General features: G+C 40.2%; 2 protein-coding genes across 2 annotated transcripts in view; both read right to left on the bottom strand.

Annotated features, from left to right (window-relative positions):
- Positions 1–23,650, bottom strand: part of Rad54b (RAD54 homolog B) — a 71,149-nt gene that overhangs the window by 36,070 nt on the left and 11,429 nt on the right. The gene's annotated exons all lie outside the window — the stretch shown is intronic.
- On the bottom strand, positions 7,956–13,477 carry Fsbp (fibrinogen silencer binding protein). The gene is made up of 2 exons (XM_051160304.1): positions 12,505–13,477; positions 7,956–8,635 (listed from the first exon to the last, which is right to left on the bottom strand). Exons 1-2 carry the CDS (start codon positions 12,876–12,878, stop codon positions 8,110–8,112), a joined length of 900 nt encoding a protein of 299 aa, XP_051016261.1. The 5' UTR covers positions 12,879–13,477; the 3' UTR covers positions 7,956–8,109.

Raw genomic sequence — 23,650 nt, 5'->3', positions numbered from 1 at the left:
TGAGCATTTATATCCTTATCTACAGGCAGAAAGAGACTAGGCCTGGCCTGGGCTTTTGGAAGCGCAAAGCCCACTCCTGGTGACCTTCTCCAGCATGGTCACACCTACTAACCCTTCCTTAAACAACTCAACCACTAGGAACCAAACACTGAAATATGAGTCTGTGGGCCCATTCTCAGTCAAGCCACCACATATGTTAACTAGAAATTTAATGTTTTTACTGGTAGAGGGTGGGGAGACATTCTTATGTAGTCCAACTAGCCTCAAAATCTATCCAATGATGACCTTGAACTCCTGATCCTCTGGCCTTTACTGCCCTGCGTGCTGGGAGTACAAGGGTACACAAGCACATACTATATGTAATGCTACAGACTGAACCTGGGCCTCATGCGTGCTAGGTAAGCACTTTATGAACTCTACAACACCAAGAAAGCTTTTATTACATTAAAAAAGTAACAATAGGGCTGGAGAGATGATTCAGTGGTTAGGAACAGCGGCTGTCCTGCCAGGACCAGGGCTTGATTTGAGCCCCTACACGACAGTCCACGACTATCTGTTTATTCCAGTCCAGTCCCAGGGGAGCCAAAGCCTCTTCTGGCTTCCATTGCACAAGCACACTTGTGGTGCACAGACATACATGCAGGCAAAGCATCCATACACATAAAATAAATAATTTTCTTAAAGTATACAATAATATATAAGTGGCTCCAAATTGGAAAATAGCTATGCCTTCCTTTACCTAATAAAAAAATAGTGAGTGTCAAAGTTCAAACGTTATGTGTAAAGCAAACATGTTTCTTTCTGCTTAAGATTTATACAATGATTCCAGGACAGCCAGGGCTACACACAGAGAAACCTTGTCTCAAAACAAGCAAACAAACAAAAAGATTTATACAACAGAATATTATTCCACGATAAAAAAAAATAGCAATGAACTACTAATAATAAAAGGACAAAGGAAAGAGATGGAATACTAAAATCATGAAGGTAGTGTCCTAGTTAGAATTATTATTGCTTTGATGAAACACCATGACCAAAAACAAGTTGAGGAGGAAAGGGTTTCTTTGCCTTACACTTCCACAGTCCATTACTGGAGGAAATGGGGACAGGAACCTGAAGGCAGGACCTGATGCAGAAGCCATGGTCGAGTGCTGCTTACTGGCTCGCTCTGCAATGGCTTGCTCAGCCGCTTTCTTATAGAACCCAGGGCCACCATCTCAGGGGTGGCATTTTCCTTCCCCATCAAACACCAATTTAAAAAAATACCCTACAGGCTTGCCTGCAGCCCAATCTTATGACTGCACTTTCTCAGCTGAGGTCTCCATCTCTCAAATCACTCTAGTAATATGTCAAGGTGACATAAAACGAGCCAGCACAGATTTTTTAAAGCAATAATCAGAAACATGCTATATTATATAAAGAGCATGCTTCTAATTACATTATATTCTAAAACCAGCAAATTTTATGTGGGTATTTTTGTTTATTTGTTTGAGGTTCAGTCTTGACATACATATCAGGCTGGCCTCTAATTTGTGATGTCTCCAACTCAACCGAACAACGGCTGAAACTATAGGCATGAGCCACCATACCTGGTTAGGTAGGACTTTAAACAACTAACAGTGTTTGGCTGAGGCGCAGGGAGACTGATTAGGAAGGGGTAAGAGGGAGCTGTAATGTGACCACATTCTGAATCTTTTCTTCTTCCGGGGCTAGAGACTGAGCCCAGGCCCTCCTGCATGTTAGCAAAATTTTGACTGTAGATTCTGTGTAGTAGGTAGGCAGGTGAATATTTACTACAAACTTCCCTCATTTTTGTATGTCTAAATAGCTTGTTAATAAAATGTTTGCAGTAAACTGAAACACAAAATGCCTCCTAACAAGTATAGCTCTCCGATGCACTCACATCAGTCATCCATTTGGAGCTGGAGATGCAGCTCATTTGATAGAGTGCTTACCTATACGCAAGAAGCCCTGGGCTGACTGCTAAGCATCGCCTAAATCAGCACGGTGGCCGCTGAGCATCGCCTAAATCAGCACGGTGGCCGCTGAGCATCGCCTAAATCAGCACGGTGGACGCTGAGCATCGCCTAAATCAGCACGGTGGCCGCTGAGCATCGCCTAAATCAGCACGGTGGACGCTGAGCATCGCCTAAATCAGCACGGTGGCCGCTGAGCATCGCCTAAATCAGCACGGTGGACGCTGAGCATCGCCTAAATCAGCACGGTGGCCGCTGAGCATCGCCTAAATCAGCACGGTGGACGCTGAGCATCGCCTAAATCAGCACGGTGGACGCAGAGCATCGCCTAAATCAGCACGGTGGACGCTGAGCATCGCCTAAATCAGCATGGTGGCACACCTAGAACCACAGAACTTGGATAGCACAGGAAAATGTTCCAGGGTATCTACAGATACACAGGGAGTTCAAAGCTAATCCATGTTACATTGAACTGCCACAAAAACAAAATAAATGTTAAAGCATGTAAATTGAATTGATGGGTTATATTTTTACTTGCATTTACTCATTTATTTCTTATTATTTACAAAGCAATTGAAAAAATAATTTTAAATTATACCTACTAGCTTAATCAATTCAAAGGACTATAAAAATATATTAATCATCCTGGTGTGACTACAGGTACTTATTAAAATAACTAAATAAAAGCACACCATGTTAGCCGGGCGTGGTGGCGCACGCCTTTAATCCCAGCACTCGGGAGGCAGAGGCAGGCGGATCACTGTGAGTTCGAGGCCAGCCTGGTCTATAAAGTGAGTCCAGAATGGCCAAGGCTACACAGAGAAACCCTGTCTCAAAAAACCAAAAAAAAAAAAAAAAAAAAAAAAAAAAAGCACACCATGTATAGACAAAAAAAAAATGTAGATATCTCAAAAATATATACAAAGATTCAGCACAGTTCTGCTCATTTTAATTAAGTTGCCTAATTTTAAAATTTCACTCCTGTGTTTTTTATTTCATTTACTTCCCAAGCATCACAACCAAATATTTATTTTGAGATTTTATGGACCTTAAGATTGTTTTATGTATGATATTTAGATACAATGTATTTGGTATCTATTACAGTCTTGAAGATAATTTTCTTTCAAGTTTGCTTCATCAAAAACTTTTTCCTCACTGGGAGTGGTGGTGCACACCTATGGTCCCAGCTCTTGGGAGGCATAGGCAGGCAGATCTCTGAGTTCAAGTCTAGCCTGATCTACAAGTGAGTTCCAAGACACAGAGAAAACCTGTCCCCAAAAAACAAAAAAAAAAAGAGAGAAATCAAACGATCATTTACCTTAGCACATTTTCAAATTTAAAGTATCTCTACAGAATCACACCTAAAACATGAACAAATAAAAGCCCTCATTTTCCCAGCTTTTCTCACATAGTGTGAGCTCCCTGGGCCCCACAGCTCTGGATGGTATGTAGGATGTTGGAAGCTTCCGCAGAGTAAAACCTGCCCTCAGCAAAGGCTGCCCACAGGTCACAGGCAGTCCTCAAATTCAAAATGCCTCAGTATCAAAAAAGAAAGAGATGAGATTTAGCTCAAAATTTCCAAGCTGTACTCTACAAGATCGGGGGAGGGGATTACTTAAAAAAGGGTTCTGTGGTCAAATAACTAATTTTTTTTTTCTTTGCTTTACTCAGGAATTGTCATAAACACTTCTTTGAAAACACGAATTAGAGAATAGGTGAAATTATTATTTTATAACTTTTACAATTAAAACAGTATTGATTCATAAAAAATAACAGTAAGTTTACTCTGATGAATGGAATTCCAGATTTAAAATACAAAAAAATTAAGTTTTTGTTTGTTTGTTTGTTTGGTTTGTTTTGTTTCTTTTTTTTGTTTTTTGTTTTTGTTTGTTTTTTTGTTTTTTTGTTTTGTTTCTTGAGACAGGGTTTCTCTGTGTAGCCCTGGCTGTCCTGGACTCACTTTGTAGACCAGGCTGGTTTCGAACTTTATTCTGCCTGCCTCTGCCTCACGAGTGCTGGAATTAAAGGCATGTTTATTATTCTACATAGTCCTTAACTGCTACCAAATTGTGTCACTTGACATGGGGAAACAGCAAATTTGAACAACACTAGAGGAAAACGTGACCATACCATTTTATGTACAACCAAGGAATTTCAAAGGCAATTTTGCATCTATATATTTTTAATTTCCACACTGATTATAGAACCAAACCATCAAAGCAGATATATATTTTTTAAACATTGAATTATTTTCTAGAAGCATTTCACAGAGTTAATTTTCCACAGAAACACTTACAAAATGGGTTTTCCTATTAAACAATCAATAATCAGACTGAATGTTTATTATCAAGTATGAGTGGTAGCACTCTGAAATTATAATGTGAATTACACTTCATATCTTCTCTTACTTTTAATAATTTCAAAAAGATCTCTACTATAAAGACATACTCAGTAAAATTGTATTATAAAAAATGTTACCTAAAACTAGAAGAGTCATACACTTTAAATGAAAGTCATAGCACAGATTAAAAAGACAATCTGCCATAAACACCAGGTGGTGGTGATACGCGCCTCCGATCTCAGCACTCGGGAAGCAGAGACACAAATATTTGTGAGTTCGAGGCCAGCCTGGTCTACAAAGAGTTCCAGGACAGCCAAAGCTACACAGAGAAACCCGTCTCAAAATCACAAACAAGCAAGCAAATAAAGCAAAAGAATCCATAACCTTGAACTCCTGATCCTCCGGTGCCAAGTGCTAGGATTATAGGGGTGCACCACCACCCACACACAGGTTTTTGCAGTGTTGAGAATCTCTCCCAGAGGCCTCCTGGGCACCAGGCAAGCATTCGAGCTACATCCTCGGCCCTCAAGACATATCACAATACAAATGTTTACTTACTTTAAGTGTAAAGTATAAAATGCTTTTGTGATTCAACCAACAAAATTAAATAGATAAGCTAACCTAGTACCCTAAGAATCCACTTCATTTTACTTTTTTCTGTAATCACTCCTTGTATCACTAAATTTGATAGCATTCTTCCCAAAATACATCTTTTTGTTTGTTTGGTTGATTCGGATTTTCCCTTTTTGTTTGGTTTTTTGAGACAGTTTCTCTGTATAGCCTTGGCTGTCCTGGACTTGATTTTGTAGACCAGGCTGGCCTTACCTCTGCCTCCCTAAGTGCTGGAATTACAGGCATACACCACAGTGCCCAGCCCTAAAACACATCTTTAATCATGTCATCTCTATAATCAAAAAGCCTTCAATAGTTTCTCACTTTATATTCAGTTAAATCTTACTCTGTAAAAATAGCAGTTAATATTAACCCATAACTTGGTAACAAGTTGCTATCCTCTCAATTCCATTTCACCCGTATTCTCTTCAACAAGAACTGCGGAGAAGGGGGCTGGAGAGATGGCTCAGAGGTTAAGAACACTGGCTGCCCTTCCAAAGGTCCTGAGTTCAATTCCCAGCAACCACATGGTGGCTCACAACCATCTACAATAAGATCTGGTGCCCTCTTCTAGCATGCACGCATATATGCCGGCAGGATACTATATAAATAATAAATAAATAAATCTTTAAAAAAAAAAAAAAAAAGAACTGCTGAGAAGCTGGCTGATTTAGTAAGCACCAACTTCAATTCTTACCCTAGGATCCCTAGGGGACACTATTAACAGACCGCAGAACCCCAGCCCTAGTTCCTGAGTCACTGATTGATTTATATTTCTCTAACAATGATGCTGAGGCTCAGGCCCCACACTGCTGCGTGTGTGGTGCTGTGGATGGAACCTGAAGCCTCAAGCACACCAGGAGAGCTCTGGACCACAGCCCTAGCCTTCCTGAACCTTTTACTCCAAAGACCAACTGGAAGCTTGGAAGCCCCAGAGCTAAAGGGCAGGCCCACTAGCATGCCTAAAGTGTGTTTTAAAAGCATTCTGAATGAATTGCAAACATTTAAAAACTGGACATTTTCACAGAGAATACAGATTTCTGACATATTCCTGCATATAAAAGTCCAACTTGAACTAAATGAAGGTACCCAGTGCAGTCAAGAAAGCTGTCAGGCGAGCCTTTGGTCCCAGCACTCCACAGTGAATGGTCACTGGGCGACTGAGGCCAACTTGATCTACATCATGTGTTCCAGGTCACTGTGAGACCAAAACAAAGCCCCTAGTTCAAGTCACCAAAATCTTTCTACCTACCCTCACTTACAAACTGCCTGGCTAAGAGTGCACTTGTGCTTGGACACCTTGGTCCACTTCATCCCAGTCTCTAGTGTTTCCACAAGAGCTCACTCTAACTCCAAGCTCCTTTTATCCCCAGGATTTCTGAAACTCTACCTGCCCAATCCAAAAGCCTGACTTTTAAAAGTCTGTCCTCATCAAAATCCCAGCAAAAATGGAAATCAAATATGTAAGACACACATTAAATACTTAACATAAATTAAATATGTAAGCTTTATAAAAACTAAGATTTTATTTCCATGAATACTACAATATTTACAAAAATCATACTTATAAAAATCTACAACTTATATGTAAACATGATTTTTGTTATTTTCATTAATAAGTAATTTCCATTTTGTTTTATTCTCTAAGTTTACTGTGAAGAAAACATTTTCCAGAAAAACATTTAAAATTAATTAAGATAATTTTAATCACATAGTCAAAATATGCAATATTATCAATAAAAAGTCCTGACCTCTTTTAGCAAAACAAAAAAGAAGGAGGGTAGGATGGATACAATTCCCTAGACTTCGTAACACAGCAATGTATAAAAGTGAATTTCTTTTGTACCAGAGGATAAGACCTCAGACATGCCAGGGAAGTGTTACACCTCCAACCCAAAAGGTGATTTTAATTACATAGATTTTCCTAGATTTTTACTTCTATAGGATAAATAAGGAATAAAAATCACCACCACCATTACCTCCCCTTCCCACCCACCCCCAATAATACTAATGCCATAAAAAGCTTTGATACCTAGAATAAATTATGGCACTCTCCCTGAACCTCAGTTTCATTACCTCTAAACTGAAGTGTTTTGCAAATGTCTTCCAACTCCATGGTCTAACATTCTCTCAAGAGATAAAGAACAGCAATGTCATGCATACGAGTTGTTTGTTATTGTTAATTTAGCAGATACCTATAATGCCAGTATTCAGAAGACTGGGATAGGAGGCGCTTGTATTACAGGCTAGCCTGGCCTACACAGTAAGATCCTATTTAAAAAAAACAAAAAACAAAAAACAAAAAACAAAAAAAAAACTAGAGATGTAGCTAAGCAGTTAAAGGTACCTACCATTCATTAGGTAACTTCCAACACATGCTTGCTCCTCCCTCTCTCTCTCTCTCTCTCTCTCATCTCTAACTTCCAAAGTTGTAGCTAAAACTGTTGAAGATTCAGTACTTTGAAATAATATGTACATGTTTATACAATTTTGTGTATTTTGTTTTGTTTGACACAAGATTTCATACAGCACAAGCTGACTGGTATGTACCCAAAGATGGCATCCTCTTCTCATCTGCCTATACTTCTCGTGGACTGAGATTAGAGGCTTATGCACTATATGTAACTCTATTTGTACTATTTTGTATAATCAAGACAAAAGATCTTACATAAGGTCAACAGTTAAATGGCTTAGAAAAAAATTGAGGAAAGGAAATAAACTGGATTAGCATGCCAACCAATCAGTAAGGTTTAGTAGCTGAAGAGAAAATTGAATACTTAGAAAATTGTGTTTTTGAATTTAAAAAAAAAAAAAAAACAGGTTCAAGGCCAGCTCTGGTCTACAAAACTAGTTCCAAGACAGTCGGGGCTACAAAGAAACCCTGTCTAGAAAGAAAGAAAGAAAGAAAGAAAGAAAGAAAGAAAGAAAGAAAGAAAAAGAAAGAGAAGAAGAAGAAGAAGAAAGAAAGAAAGAAAGAAAGAAAGAAAGAAAAGAGGGAGGGAGGGAGGGAGGGAGGGAGGGAAGACTCAAAAAGGAAAAGAAAATTATGTCAAAAGCTTTTTTGTAAGAAAGAGAATAATAACATTTTTATAGGAAATGTGCTGAGCTTCATGATAACTCCAAAATTAAAATAACTCTGACAAAATTAAAACTATCACATCGTAAGACTGAAAGACATTCTTAGAGACTACTATACTCAGGCAGATTGTGCCGTAAGTGAATTGCTTTCAGCTTCTCTACTTCAATCTTTGCTCTTAGCAGCTCCTCCTCCAGCCGCTGCCTTCTTTTCAATCCATCCCTCTTCTCCTGAACATATAATCCAAAATTCTTTTGATTTTCTAAAATTATCTGATGCTCTTCTTTTAACATCTGCAGGACCTGAGGGTCACATCTTAGCAGAGACCTAAAGTGTTCTCCATTGTCATGATGAAAAATATCATCTCTCCTTGGAATAGAAGACGGAGATGATGTCATTCTCATATCAACAGAAGAAAGTGATGGAGACAGGGATCCTTCCAGAACATGCATTAATTCATGCTCTTCTCTTTGTTCTAAAGTATTATTGTGCTGAGGATTGGAAACCAGTGGAGGAGACGGTTTAACATCCTCTTCTTGCTTCACCTCTACAGTAATAGCAACAGGATGGTGATCCACCATTACCTGCAGTGAACTGGTACCAGCTTGGGCAGCCTCATCCAAGTTTGCACTATAGCACATTAAAAGAAAACAAAACACTATAAGCAATAAGCATAATATACTTATAGCATAATTTCATATTTATATATTTAGTACATTTAACTACAAATCTTTGATTAGAGGGTGATAGCACATACCTGTAATCCCAGCACTTACAAGACAGAAACAGGATAAACTCATGTTCCATGGCAGCCTGGGCTATATACCACACCCTATGTCAAAATAGCCACAAAAACCCTGTTAACCCCAGCACTCAGAAGGCAGACAGAGGCAGGTGGATTTCTGAGTACAAGGCCAGCCTGATCTGTGTAGTGAGTTTTTGGACAGTCAGAACTACACAGAGAAACGTTGTCTGAAAAAGCTTTTTGTTGTTGTTGTTTGGGGGGGGGGGGTGTTTGTTTGTTTGTTTTCCAACTCCCTTGCTCCTCTCTCCTCTCTGTAAAGGATGTTTTTCCCTATGTGTTTCCTTATCCCCAATAAATACTTTTCTTCCTTCACCTGCTGGCTGATTCTATTGTTGCTACCTTCAACGTTCAAGATTTCTCTGCTACCCTTTGCAGGTCAAGAACTTTCATGCCTTTTAATTCCTTAATTGGCATTGAAAATGAACTCAATCAAGACCCGTAGACGGTATTACAATTACATACTTGTGAGTTGCAATGTAGGTGCTGAGAATTGAACATGTGTGTGTGTCCCCACAGAGGCCCAAGTAATTGTCAAGTATCTTTCTTCCATTGCTTTCTACCATTTTTGGGTTGTTTTGTTTTGTTTTTACTGTAGGGTCTCTCTGAACCTGAGGCTCACCCATTGAGTAAAACAGCTGGCCAATGAATTTCAGGGATCCACCTGTCCTGCCTCCTCCCAGCGCCAGATACTGCATTCTGAGCTTTTTCCATGTACTCTAGAGATCTGATGCAGATCTTCACGCTTGTGTGGCAGGCCTTTACTAACAGAACCACCGCCTCAGACTCAAGTTTAGAAAGTAAATAAATAAGAGTCCAGGACAGCAAAGGCTACATAGAGAAACCCTATCTCAAAAAAAAAAAAAAAAAAAGAAAAAAACGAAAAAAAAAAAAAAAACAAAAACAAACAAAAAAGTAAACAAATAAACTTGTTTTTTACAATTATTTATTTGCATGTGTGGAGGTCAGAACACACATGCAGCAGTCTGCTCTCCCCTCCTTCCTGGCGCCACACCTGTACTGGAGTCAAAGGCAGCTCATCAGGCAGCAAATTCCTTGGCCAATTGAGCCACCCCACTAGCCCAGAAAAGCCATTTTAATGTTCTCAAAGAAACATTAATTGTCCCTACACCGCTGAGGTTCTTAGACGCTAGGTCATCTGATGTGTCCTCCTATTTCTGTCCTGCACTGATCTACAAATCTTAAAAGCTGATGACTTTGAGGAAGATGGTGGACAAATGTCTATAGGACATAGACAACCATAAAATTATTTCACTGTTACTTCATAACTGTAAATTTGCTACTGTTATGAATCATAATGTAAATATCAGATATGTGATCCCCAAAAGTGTCATGACCCATATGTTGAGAAGCTTTGGTCTAGACTAAAGCCTGGAATCAGAAAAGGCTAAAGCTACAAATAAAAACTGTTTTAAATCATCTTCATAGTTTCTGCTGCAACATAGTATGCAGCATACAAATATAGAAATTATACTCCCATACAAATTAAAAATATGTTTATGCCTAGATTATTCATTCTATTTTGGTAAAGCATTATAAGTAATAAAACAAAGCATAAGAGAAAGTCTCAAGAAAGATAAGCAGAAGTAAAAAATTTTTAAAACTAAGAATCTAAATTTAGAGGATTGAAAGAATTACAAAATATAAACTACAATCTGCTTTTATTCAAAGACATAAAATTTTTTTAATAATTATAAGTTGTAACAAAGCCAGTAGATATTTTTAAAAATTTATAAAACCTGCAGTTAAATTTCCTATTAGAGAGTTTAGTCAAATTAATAATAATATTTGTGTAAAAATATAATCAAAATTACAAACTTTAAACTTCCGGGGTAAATAGAATTTGAAATGATCTCAGCTAAATATGTATAAACTGAGATTAAAAACATAAATATATTAAATGATAAGCTAGCAGAAAAATATCAATGTAGATACTAACATGAGAGACATATTTCTTACATTCTTCCTTTTTTAAAATACTAGTAAACAGTGCTATTTCAACAATCAGATGGAGAAATCACCTAGCTCATTTTTATCAGAGAAATGTTAGTATATCAAAAACTCACGTGTGTGACATATGACGATCAAAATGTAAATAGGTGACTACTTACATTCTCGTCTGCATTTGCTGTATTTTTAAATATGCAACTAACTAAAATCACAGTGTTTACGTATCATTTTCAAATTATAAAAATCTAAGTCTAATAGCCAAAAGGTATAGTTTTATACCAGTAATACAAAAGCCATTCTTCTCCACGCTATTTTTGAAATAGGCAAAATTCAAAACTAGTGCAGTACCAAACAATTTTACTGTGGAGATTATTATCCATCCAACACAGAATCTCATCATTTGTCACCACTGTGAAAATTTCTACTAGTGGCCCCAACAATTAGCCCACTGTATAGCCGGGTCCTGGATCACCAAATGGGGTGCATTTTTTTTTTAAATCTTTGCTATCAAGTATAAAAAAGCAGTATAGGGCAGAAAGATAAAAAATATCTCCTAATAAGTTACCAAAGCAACAGACAGGCTCTGCTAAAGTTTTCCTCTTCTGTTGCTCTCCTAACTTCAAGAAGTTCCAAGGTTATCAGCAATTTTGCTTACATAATGTCTCTGCTGGAGCAAGAAAGCACACTGCACCTTTGTTTGAAAGGCCTCCAACTAGCAAGGAGTTAGTTTACAGTTCGTGTAAATTACCCTAAGTGACCCAGTGGAAGGATGGGGCTGCCATTTTTATCTTATATCAAGAGTTAAATTTGAATTAGTCACAGGTAACAGCTTTTACGATTCTTAAGCAAATAATCATACAAAACAAGCTTAACCCAAAATTGTTTGCAACCCCTAACCTAGGTTGCCCTTACTAAAACTGAGTTTTTTAAACTACAGAGCAGTATGAGAAAGTTTACCCTTTTCTATGGCCCAATATCAAAGTGAAACTAGACCACTAATCAACTACACTTCATTCTATTATATAATCTAAACCTCTTAATTAGGTGTTAACTTCCTTTAGTTAGTTCCCATCCTATCAATTTCAAATATACTAGAAAAACAGCAGTCTTCACATACACAATCATGTCATTAATGAGTTTGATTTTAAGTTGTGTTAGTTCAGTGCATATTCAAGAAACATATACAGTAATAATTCATAAAAGAAACAAAAAGTTTCCATTTGCTCCAAAGCTACTAACGGTATACAAATTTAATATAAAAAAATAAAAAACCTATTTCAATGAAATATAATCTTAAATAAGAATAATATCTCAGAAGCAAGTAAGCTAATTTTAAGGCTTAAAAAGTTTATGAGATATAATCAAAGTACATAATACATATTATAAAAATGAAACACATTATTTTGTACAATATATGCTAATGAAGTGTTCAGAAGTTTATTTAGTGATGTCACAAGCTTCATCCCATTAATTCCTCCCTAACCTTTACTTTTAGAAACTCCCAGATGAAAGAGGGAAAAGACAGTTAAAAAGTAGTTTAAATCTAGCAGAACCGAAAAATTCCTCAAAGCTTTACTTTTTTTTTTTTTTAAAGAAAGCAAACAAAGCCACTATTCATGGCTCCCCTTGTGAGGCGCTTACTATGCACATCTCAAGCCCAGCTGAGCCAGAGCCCAATAGATAGGAGGCGCCATCATTTCCCACAACAAAACAAAATAAAGCTTACCTTTGTGTGTAGCTCCTGTCTCTTATCAGGCAAAAGCTGGAAATCTGGGGAATCATCTCCATAACTTTCTTGGTTGGCTCGGAAATATTGCTTTTAAAGTCTGCCTGGGCCTCCTTCTGCTGCCATAGCTCCTGTTTGGCATATTCTTTGAGCCTTTTGTAAAGGCTGCGTAGGCCCTGAGCTGTTCGAGGAGGGCGGTCTACTCCAATTGCATTGTAGTTAACTGCTATGACATCCCAACATCTATTCTTTTCCACTATTACTGAATTCTTATTAGTGTGTTCTTCGAGAATTTTTACATATGGCTTCACAAGATTTAGCAAATCAAGCTTTTCAGATAAGGTAAAATTGGAAGATCTAGCTTTTCCTACCATTGTTCTTTTGAAATTAAGAAGGCAGTTTCTGAAACCACCATGCAGCTCTCAGCTCTGCTCAGCTCTTTTCACAGACAGAAAGCTCAGGCTTAACTAGGCTAGCCTCATTTAGGCCCACGCCTACAGGGGAGGGCTTATTAAAATTCCTCCAGCTTAAGCTGACGCAGGTTTGGGAAAGCTGCTTAAGCCAAGCCTGACCTACATAAAGCTTCTCACAGAAGACAGGAAAGCACAAGCAAAACACTCTTGTGTATAAAGAGAGCAGCTCGAGATAGGATTCGATGCACAAAGGTCTAGAGATAAGCATGAAACACAGCTTAGAATTAGCTAATGTGGTGAGAATATCACATTTCCACACGTGCATGCCTGGCTGAAGGGCTGAAGCAGCACTGCAGTATCACTTTAATAAAAACAAGAGGGACTGTTTTGTGCTATTTGTTTACAAATCTAGCAGACTCGAAAACCAGAAGACAGGCGGGGTGAATGCAGTGGTTCCTAACAGAGCTGGGTGTTCTCCCTTACAGAATCTGCATACTGCTGGTCCTGCTGTCAATCAGGAATTGCATATCCTCTAGCTAGTTAGGTTACACCAGCTCAGACTGCAGTAAAGCTAAGCTTCCTCTCCAATTCCAGTGTGTAGTGTCCCCTGCATAATTCTGCTATTCAGGGAGACACTCTTATTGAATACTAGATATAAAAGTCAGGTAAATGGCTTTATTATTCTACCTGTAATATATGTAAATATACTAGTCTGCTTTTATCATGTGTAAAAAAAAATTAACAGTGAGAAATGGCATAATCATGTCTTGTATAGGAGTATACAAACAAAAGTGTTGGTATTAAAGCAAGATTTTTTTGTTTACTTTAATCACACAACATGGACTATGAAAAGAAACACCTAATCTAGCCATTAATTTCCATGTTATAATAATCACAAAAACAAAGCAAGCTTATTTTTTCATGATATGTTTGTCCAGATAGGGGAATTACTTTAAGTATATGTGAAAGACTCACAGTGTAGCTCAGTGGTAGGGCAAGGGCTTAACATGTGCAAGGCCCCAGGTTTAATCCCCAGCGCCTCAATACTAAAAAAATAAGTAAATAAAACCAAACTTAACCATACTTGATTCAGTCAAAGGCTGGCAAGATAGTTCGCACAGTGAAGGCACTGCTGCCAAGCCAGATGACCTGAGTTTGATGCCTGGGATCCACATGGTACAAGAAGAGAGCCAACTGCCAAAGTCTACACATATACACACACACAGACACACACACATATAGGAAGAATTCTAAACCGGGCATGGTGGCACACACCTTTAATCCCAGCACTCTAGGAGGCAGAGGCAAGCAGATCGCTGTGAGTTCGAGGCCAGCCTAGTCTACAAAACAAGTCCAGGACTGCCAAGGCTACACAGAGAAACCCTGGGGGGCAAGGAAAGAAAAGAAATGGCTCAGATAATAAAGTAGGTTATTCAAGCATGAAAACCACAGTTCAACTCCCCCAACCCTGTACACCTTTAATCCCAGCAGAGTCAGTCAGATCTCTGTGAGTTCAAAACCAGCCTGGTCTACAGAGCTAATTCTAGGGCAGCCAGGGCTATACAAAGAAGCCCTGTCTCAAAAAAGAGAAACAAACAAAAAAATCTGGACAGGCATAGCAACCTGCATGTAATTCCTAAATTTAGGAAGCAAAAACAGGGGGTTTCCAGGGTAAACTGGCTAGCTAGATTAGCCTAATCAAAGAATTCCAGGTTTAGTCAGGAGGAAGAAAGGACACTTATTCTAGCCTACACACACACACACACACACACACACACACACACACACACAGGTACATGACCCACCCATACAGGTATCCACAGACATGCAAATACACATGCATATATGCACATACAAAAAAGAAGATTTCTATATATTAACAATAGTAACATGGTACACTTAAAAAGAATGCCAAGTTGGACAAAACTACATACAGAGTAATGTGGGAAAGACTGTAAGCTTTGTCACAGGTGAAAGCAGTCTCGACGGGCTTTACCCTTGGGCACCCCATGGATACCTTGTGATAGACTGGGTGGAGCCATACTGGGCCTGGAATTCAGGAAGCAGACCTGGGGACTCCACCTGGACTATTGTTTTTCTAATCGAGCCTCAAGGGGAGAAGGAGACTGCCCAGACAGGCAGAGAGGAGAAAGCAACAGCAGGTTGAGAGCAGGAGACCCCCAATGGGAGAGAGAGACCGCCCTTCGCACGTGACACAGGCAGGTGGAGAGGAGAGAGCAGCAGCAGGTTGAGACCTGGCTTGAGCACACGTGGATCTGCGAACAGGCTGGACCAGCATGCAGGCCAGAGATACCTAAGGACCTGTCCCGTGGAACGGATACCGGAAGGTTCACCCTTTTTTCCCTTTAACCTTTTTTCCCTCTTGTGTAAGCTAGTCAGGTTGTATAATAAAGTTTAATTCTTAAGAAACAGAGCCTACAGAGTAACCCTATTTTGCTGATATTTGGGATCCAAAGTATCACAATTTCAGAATAGAATCCCTTATCTCATCCCTAAAGCTAAAGCAGATGGAGGAATTTCTCCGACTTTCTTGTCTGCTAACTAGGCTAAAAGCCAACACCATTACTTTCTATACCTTCCATTTTCTCACTAGTAAGAACATAAGTGAAGCCATTTTGTGTGACTTGGAATAACATAGTGTTTACAAGACAGAAGGCAGCTGCAGGCAGCTCCAAAGTGAGCCAACCCCAAGAAGGGCTTGGATATGCCAATGAGCTAGGTACAAGGTGGCATTGATACACTAATGAACCAGCCCTTAGCTGAGATACCCCGTTAGTTGGACAATACAAAAAACTGGGAATTTTGAGGTGACCCTATGACGCACTACTGGGCTTCTACTGTGTTCGTACTGTGCTCCTAAGATGGCATTTGAAGCCTCTGCACTGGTGTCCACCTGCAAGGGGACTCTGAGACTTCAGGAAGCTGAGGCAGAAGAATTACAGCAAATCCAAAGCCAATCTGTGCTACAAGTATGATGGTGGGGAAAAAAGGGGGGGCAGGGGAATGTTGAAATCAGGCTACTGCCTGTTCTAAGTTACTCTATATTGTGTAAAAGAAGTTTTTCAGATTGTGCCTTCCCCTGCAAGACTCCATTTTACAAGCAGCTTTTGACTCAATCCTGAAAGTAGAAAAAATGCATTCCTGAGAACCCTGTGGTCAAGCTCCACAAAAATAAATAAAAGAAGGATTCATTAAAGAAAAAAAAAGAAGGATTCATTAAAGAAAAAAAAGGATTCATATGAAAGACAAGAGAAGACAGTATAAAACAAGGTCATGTCAGGTTTGGTGGTACACATAGCAGCCCCAATAGAGACTCAGCTGCATCAAAACCTCAAGGCCAGTGCAAGCTAAGTACAGAGATCCTTTCTCAAATTTTTAAAAAGAAATATTGAAGCTGGAAGAAGGAGTACACACACCTGTAATTCGAGCCACTTGGGAGGCTGAAACAGAGATTCATGCAAACAAACTAAATTAAAAGGCAGTGCTAAATACTCCTCTCTGAGAGGTACGGAGGTCCTTGGGCTCACAGATAAGCCCCAGGGGAACCAGGCATGGTACACACTCACTCACACACACACAGGGGTGTCTCTTCAAAGATGAGATGGTAATCTGTTTTCAGCCCAGAGGGCTGGGAGCAAAGGTAAGGTTTGGTGACCTTTGTGCTGAGACCACAGCAGGCCTCCCCAGTCCCTTCGCTTGGGTTTGTCTGTCTCTGTCAATCTATAACCCTGTCTCCCCCAGACCCTTATCTTCAGGCTGTTTTCTCGGGCAAGCTATAGAATCTATCTTTATGGAAGAAGTCATTTATACAATTGTACTCCAAAGAGTTTCAATGTAGTTATGTCTTAAGCTTTGTTATGCACAAGAGATTGAGTTAATTATCACCAGGAAAGGTTTTTTTTCCAAATTGTGCTGTGCTTACATATACCTAAAATAAACCCTGAAGCGTGAGGCAACACCGGCTACTAAGATGTGTTGCACTGACCTGCCTTTCCCTTATCTTCCACAGATCAACACTGCTGGCTTAGGTGGTCACAGAGTTCTTTGAACATCATAATTTAATTTTTCCCACACTGGTCCTCACAAAAGCAGATTCAAAGTAAGTGAACAAGTCTAAACCACTTGCTAGGGAATGAAAAGTTTTTTTCAAAGACCATTTGGAGAACATGTCTTATAAAGTCTTATTTTTAGGCTTCTAAGGAGAGACAGCAAAGATTCAAAACTATGAGAAACAGCAAAAAAGCGACCTCCACTTAGAAAAAACGCATGTCCCACATGCATGTCCCTCAATTTTAAATGTGTCCCATTCATCCACCTGAAGGAAAAAGAATTTCTGCTCTAATATTAAACACATGACATCTGACACTGTAAACAGGAGATGGGCCACAGGTCTTAGTCACATGCACCCACAGGCCTTGAGAAGCAAACAGTCCTACTCACTGAAGGCCACAGAGGATTCAATAACCAGCCAGTGACTGTGCAAGTCAGCCTTGTAGGATGAAGAGGATGAGACTGGGTTCATTAACACAGTAGCTGGCAAGGAACTGAAACCTGCTACTTAGGAACAAACAGAAAGCACACGGAACCTATCCTTCAGATAGGAGTTGTCTCGTCTGGGAAACCATACCACACAGGACATAGTGGGCAGAGGGACCTGAACACAGACTGCACAAGACCCCACTGGTCTCACCACAGTTGAGGCAGCATATACCATTAAGAGTTCAAAATAAATAGCACAGACTAGGGGGTCTGACTCAATACAAGTGCTTGAACTGCAGGCAGCTCTGCAAAATAAAGAAATCATCAAATTTTTAGAAAGGCAAAACAAGGCTGGAAAGATGGCTCAGAGGTTAAGAGTACTTTCTTCCAAAGGTCCTGAGATCAGTTCCCAGCAACCAAATGGTGGCTCTCAGCCAGCTATAACGAGATCTGGTGCCCTCTTCTTTAATGAATCCCTAGTAAAGTGAACCGTTAAGGAATGGGTGCTAACAGAGGCACATCTTGTAAATCTAGTACTTGAGAGGCAGAGACAAGAGGATCAGTTACACCATGGTTTTGAGGCCGGTCTGGCCTGTATGAGACCCTGTCTCAAAAGTCAAAACAAATTGTATAGGCTCAATTAATCTAAAGATCTAACCTACAATATGAGATCTAACTAATAAAACTATTCGATTAGGGATGTTGGCTGAATAAGTAAATTTTACTTGCTTTTGACATAAAAATTAACTGAGATGGTGAATATGTTAATTTGCTTCACTTCAGTAACCATTTTACTATCTATAAGTATCCCATGACATCACATGGCAAGGTCCAAATACATACAATTAAGAGGTTTTTGGTTTTTGTTTGTTTGTTTTTCAAGAGAGGGTTTCCTTGTGTAGCCTTAGCTGTCGTGGACTCACTTTGTAGACCAGGCTGGCCTTGAACTCACAGAGAGCTGCCTGTCTCTGCCTCCCAAGTGCTGGGATTACAGGCATGTGCCACTGACCCTGGCTAAGTTTTTAAATTTTTTATTCTATTTTATTAAATTTTTCTTAACTGTATTTACACATGTATATGTGGCGGTCAGAGGACAACTTTCAGGACTCAGTTCTTTACTTCCAACACATGGGTCTAGGGATCAAACAGCTCATCAGCCATGGCAGCAAACCTTTACCCATTGAACCATTTTACTGGCCCTAAAGTTTACTTTTTAAATATTTTTAAAATTGTGCCTTGGGTAGAGAGCCCACCTCCATGGCAAAATGTGTTCCTAGCATATATAAAAGACCTGGATTTTGTTCCAAGCACTGAGGTGTAGGGGGAAGGAATTCACACATCTCTAAAATCCATGTGAATTAAGAACTACTGACTAAGCCGGGCGTGGTGGCACACACCTGTAATCCCAGCACTTGGGAGGCAGAGGCAGGCGGATCTCTGTGAGTTCAAGGCCAGCCTGCTCTACAAAGCGAGTCCAGGACAGCCAGGGCTACACAGAGAAACCCTACTGACTAATATTAATGCCAATGAATGTCATCTGACCGCTGCCTCTCCCCCATTGAGCCTCGCCTAATGTAAAAGGGGAACTATTGTATATATAACGGACACCGTGCTGCTCCAGTCTCTTGAAGAGCTCTGCATATCCCTAAGCAGGAGCTTCCCGCATACACACACTTCAGAATGAGCAGGAGGGGGAACAGGAGGCCAACATCTGAGTGATCACGGCCCTTTTCTCAACCCAACTGATTCCAGAACAAAACTTAACAAGTATATTTGCTTGCATCCACAGCAAAAATCCCAGCAGTCCCCACACACAGATCGCTTTAAAAGCTGTTAGCATAATGTTCTTGTGGACTGTGTACAGTTTACACTTGTTTACTCAAATGTTGATTTCTCTACCCCACTATCTAGTGTCAATCTGGACATTGCAATATGATGTTTATTCTAAGTATCTCCGTCAAGTTTGTTTAAATATGTCACCATTTGTTTTCTGTGTTGTCAATAAAACAAACTAGCCAGTGCTGAGCAATGAGAATAGGGTGGGACATCCTGATAGAGTGAGGGGAGGAGAAAGAGAAGGAAGGAGAGGATTGAGCCACGAGGAGACCAGGAAACATCAGGAGAAATGAACCAGGCCTAGGAGATGAGTAAAAATCAAGTATAAAGTGGGAAATCAGAACAGGAGGAAACTATCCTAGCTTGGAGGCTTAGGATGGAGGAATTATTGCACAGCATTTGAGAAACTGTAAAATTGTAAAATACAAGATGCTTGTTCGCTTGTCCAGCCTTGCTCGCCTCTCCCAGTTCTCGTTAATGCTAACTTCAAAAGTTCCACCCTAGTTCCCAGAATAGTTACATGTAAGTTTCCATATATCAGATGTCCCCAACGGCTTTCAGTAACTGCTCTAGAGACCCACACCCAAGCCTCCACAAAGAGCTTCCCAATGCCAGATGTCCTAATGTCCATATGGTCTAACTTGATAAGCAACCCCACCTGCTTTGTGGTTTTAGCCTTTAAAACTAGCCTGTAACAGCTACTCGGGGTCCTTCACCTCCCGAGTGCTGAGGGACCCTGACACATCAACAATTGGGACTTCTGATGTGTCAGTAATAAATTTTACCTATACCTCCAGCCTGTGTGACTTGAGTGGTCTCTCGCGGCAACCCCCTTCCTGAATTGGACTCCAGGGTCCAACACATTGAGCTATAGGCTAATTAAACTGATCCTGGTCTTTCTGTGTAGTTATCAGGGTATAAAGCTAGTTAAGGACTAACCATTGATTCACTAAAATAAGTCAATATTAAATAATAATCATCATTCAACAAAAAGCTTTTTTATCCAGAGAACTAAAAGCAAATTGGCTAGCAGAATTGGCTAGCAGAATTATCTTCTACTGTGTCTGTACAATAGATGTATTCTATTTCCCCTCTCACTGGGTAAGAATTCCACACAGCTGGTTATAGTTCTGTGGGAGAAATAATTTGTCAGTGTTCACCAGCTTGTAAAAACTGCGAGAGCTTCAACATGTAAATAAATGATGAAATGGAAAAAAAAAAAAAGATTTCCACACAGCTCCCAAAGCATGAAAACTATTTATTCACCAACCTAAAGCTTCACAAAAGGGCCTTCAACACAAAGGAATAGTCTCCTTAGTTCCTAATTTTCCATTAGAAATTAACCACGAAGCAGCATCAAAGAAATCCACGTTAGAACACAGTGTACATGGAGAAGTTGGCCTGAGTGGATGGCATAGTGCGTGGAGACTTGAGCACCTGAGACTGGCCCTCCAGAAGCTCCCGAGAAGCCCAGCCCTGCAAGCAACAAGTGGAGAATCAGAGACAACGGGATCCCAGAGACTCACTAGTTGAAATGGTGGTTCCAAGATCAGTGTAAAAAAAACCTTCCCTCAAAAACTAAGGTAGAGGAGCTGGGGAGACGGTTCAGCAGTTAAGAGCAGTGGATGCTCTTGCAGAGCACCTGGCTTCGATTGCCAGCAACCACATATAATGACTAACACTGACTGTAACACAGCCTCAGGGGATTAGATGCCCTCTTTAGCCTCTGTGGAGACTGCACAGAAGTGGTTCACAGATAATACACGCAGACAAAATACACACATACATGCATGACACGCAAGTAATTTTAAAAAACAAAAACTAAAAATAAGGCGGAAAGGCCTTTGATCCCAGCACTCAGGAGACAAAGACAGGCAGATCTCCGCAAGTCCAAAGAAAACCTCTACATAGCAAGTTCCAGGTCAGGCCTGACTACAAAATGAGACCCTGTCTTAAAATAAAATTTAAAAAGAAAAACAAACTAAAGGCAAGGCAACAAGCTATAGCACATAATCCTGAATTAACAGGGGAAAATAATAAACACTATTTTAATCCACTCAAGTTGTCATAACAAAATACCACAGACTAGGTAGCTTATGAACAAAAAAAAATGTATTTCCTGCTATCCTGAAGACTAGGACTCCAAAACCAAGACACTGAAATATTAAGTCTCTGGAGAAGGGACACTTTCTAGAGGTTGTGTACCCAGCACAGTGCCCTGTGTCTTCACATGGTGGAAGAGGTGAGGGCACTCACTCCATAAGCTATCTTTAATTGTTTTTAGATTTATTTTATTTTATCTTATGTGTATGAGTACTGTTTGCACCTATGTATATACGCCATGTGCATGCCCAGTGCCTGCAGAGGTCAGAAGAGACCATCAAATCCCCTGGAACTAGAGTTACACCATGTGGGTGCTGGGAATAGAACCTGAGTCGTCTGGAGGAACAGCTGGTGCTCTCAACCTCTGAGCCATGTCTCCAGACCCCAGAGCCTAGTATTAAGAAGCATAGCCACATTCATGAGCTCTCCAGTTTGTTTACAAAACATACACTGAAGGCTTGAGGGTAGCATGGCATCATGCCAGCAGCTTATTCCAACAAGTTCAGAAAAAGTACACATACACAGAACTCACACTGAAAGTACATTTCATGAATATATATTTGAGTCATGAATATTTAGGGAATGGGGATCTTGCTATATAACTCAGGCTGACCCAAAACTTTCTTCAACCTCCCAAGTGCGAGTACCACCGTATCTGACTCAATCTGAAATATAAATAGTAAAAATTTAAATTTAAAAATTAGGACAGGTGTGGTGGTACACTCCTGTGATTCCAACACTTGGGAGGCAGAGACAGGCGGATCTCTGTGAGTTCAAGGCCAGCCTGGTCTACAAAGTGAGTCCAGGAAAGCCAAGGCTACACAGAGAAACCCTGTCTCAAAAAAACAAAAACAAAACAAAAACTCACATTTTTAGCTATTAAACTATCAAAGCATAAGTGTATACTCACATACAGTCCAATATCACTGGGAGGAGAGCACACACACCTGTGATTCCAGCCCTTGGGGAGGCAGAGGCAGGAGTTCAAGGCCGGCCTAGTCTACAGAGTCGAGGACAGCTAAAGCTACACAGAGAAATCCTGTCTCGAAAGACAAACAAACAAACAAAACTATACATACATTGCTCAAGTGTTGCTAATGAGAGCACAGATCTGTACTAACCTCTGCAGAGGTCAATGGGTCATTATCTACCAGAATGAGTACACATTCCTTGTGACCAGCACCCTGCTCCAAAGTATTACACACAAACACATATTCTTGTGTGTGTATATGTGTGTGGACGTGCTCATTTTAGCTTTGTTTATATTTTATAATACCAAAAGACTCCATACAACACAAATATTCATTAATAAGACACTGACATGTTCATACAGTGGAGTCAGCTTTTCTTTGGGGTGGGGGGGCCGGGGCCGGGGGGTGGTTTCGAAATAAGCTTTCTCTGTGTAGCCTTGGCTGTCCTGAACTTGCTTTATAGACCAGGCTGGCCTCGAACTCAGCAATACAGCTGCCTCTGCCTCCCTGAGTGCTGGGATTACAGGTGAGTGCCACTTCACCTGGCATGGAATCAGCTTTTAAAAGAGTACGTTAGCTAGGCATGCTGGCATGCATCTATAACCCCAGCTGAGGCTGAGGCAGGATCCATGACTTTGAGACTACCCCTGACTACACAGTGAAGACAAGGCCATCCTTTACTATGGAGCTGGGCAGACAGCTCAGTGATCGTGCTCGCTGGCCGCTCTGGGTTCAGTCTCTGGCACTACTGAATGGAGAGTGGGTTAGTTCTAAATCCACTAACAAAAAGGGCCCCCCCCCCCCGAGGTAGGGTTTCTCTGTGTCGCCTTGGCTGTCCTGGACTTGCTTTGTACACCAGGTTGGCTTCGAACTCACAGAGACGCACCTGCCTCTGCCTCCCTCTGTGCTGGGTTTACAGGCAAGCGCCACCACGCCAGGCAACAAAAAGAGTTCTAAGATAAACTACTGTGAATGAGTTTCTAGGAAAAGATGTATCTTCAAAACAAACCCGCAAAGCTGACTAACCGACAAGAACTTCAGTGACTGCAGAATTGAACTGCAATTTATTTTAAGCTTTTTTTTTTTTCTTTTGTGTTTTTTTGAAATAAGGTCTTTCTACATACACCTGGCTGTCCCAGAACTCACTACATAGGCCAAGCTGGCCTCTAACTCACGGAGATCCACCTGCCTCTGTTCCTGAATGCTCAAATTAAAGGCACCACCACCATGCCCAGCTCCTTAGGCTTTTTGTTTGTTTTCTTTCATTTTGTTTTGTTTTTCAAGACAGGGTTTCTCTGTGTAGCCCTGATTGTCCTGGGTTCA

This window comes from Acomys russatus, chromosome 2 (assembly GCF_903995435.1).
Source record: "Acomys russatus chromosome 2, mAcoRus1.1, whole genome shotgun sequence".
Taxonomy (NCBI): Eukaryota; Metazoa; Chordata; class Mammalia; order Rodentia; family Muridae; genus Acomys; species Acomys russatus.
Note: the sequence above shows the minus strand (reverse complement) of the source record. Positions and strands in the feature narration are given on the sequence as shown.

Bases quoted from the DNA above. Each gene is read 5' to 3' on its own strand.
- Fsbp (XM_051160304.1), bottom strand. From the start codon at position 12,878: ATGGTAGGAAAAGCTAGATCTTCCAATTTTACCTTATCTGAAAAGCTT. The intron at 8,636-12,504 runs GTAAGCTTTATT...AATGTGCTATAG, and splicing joins GACAGGAGCTACACACAAAG to TGCAAACTTGGATGAGGCTG.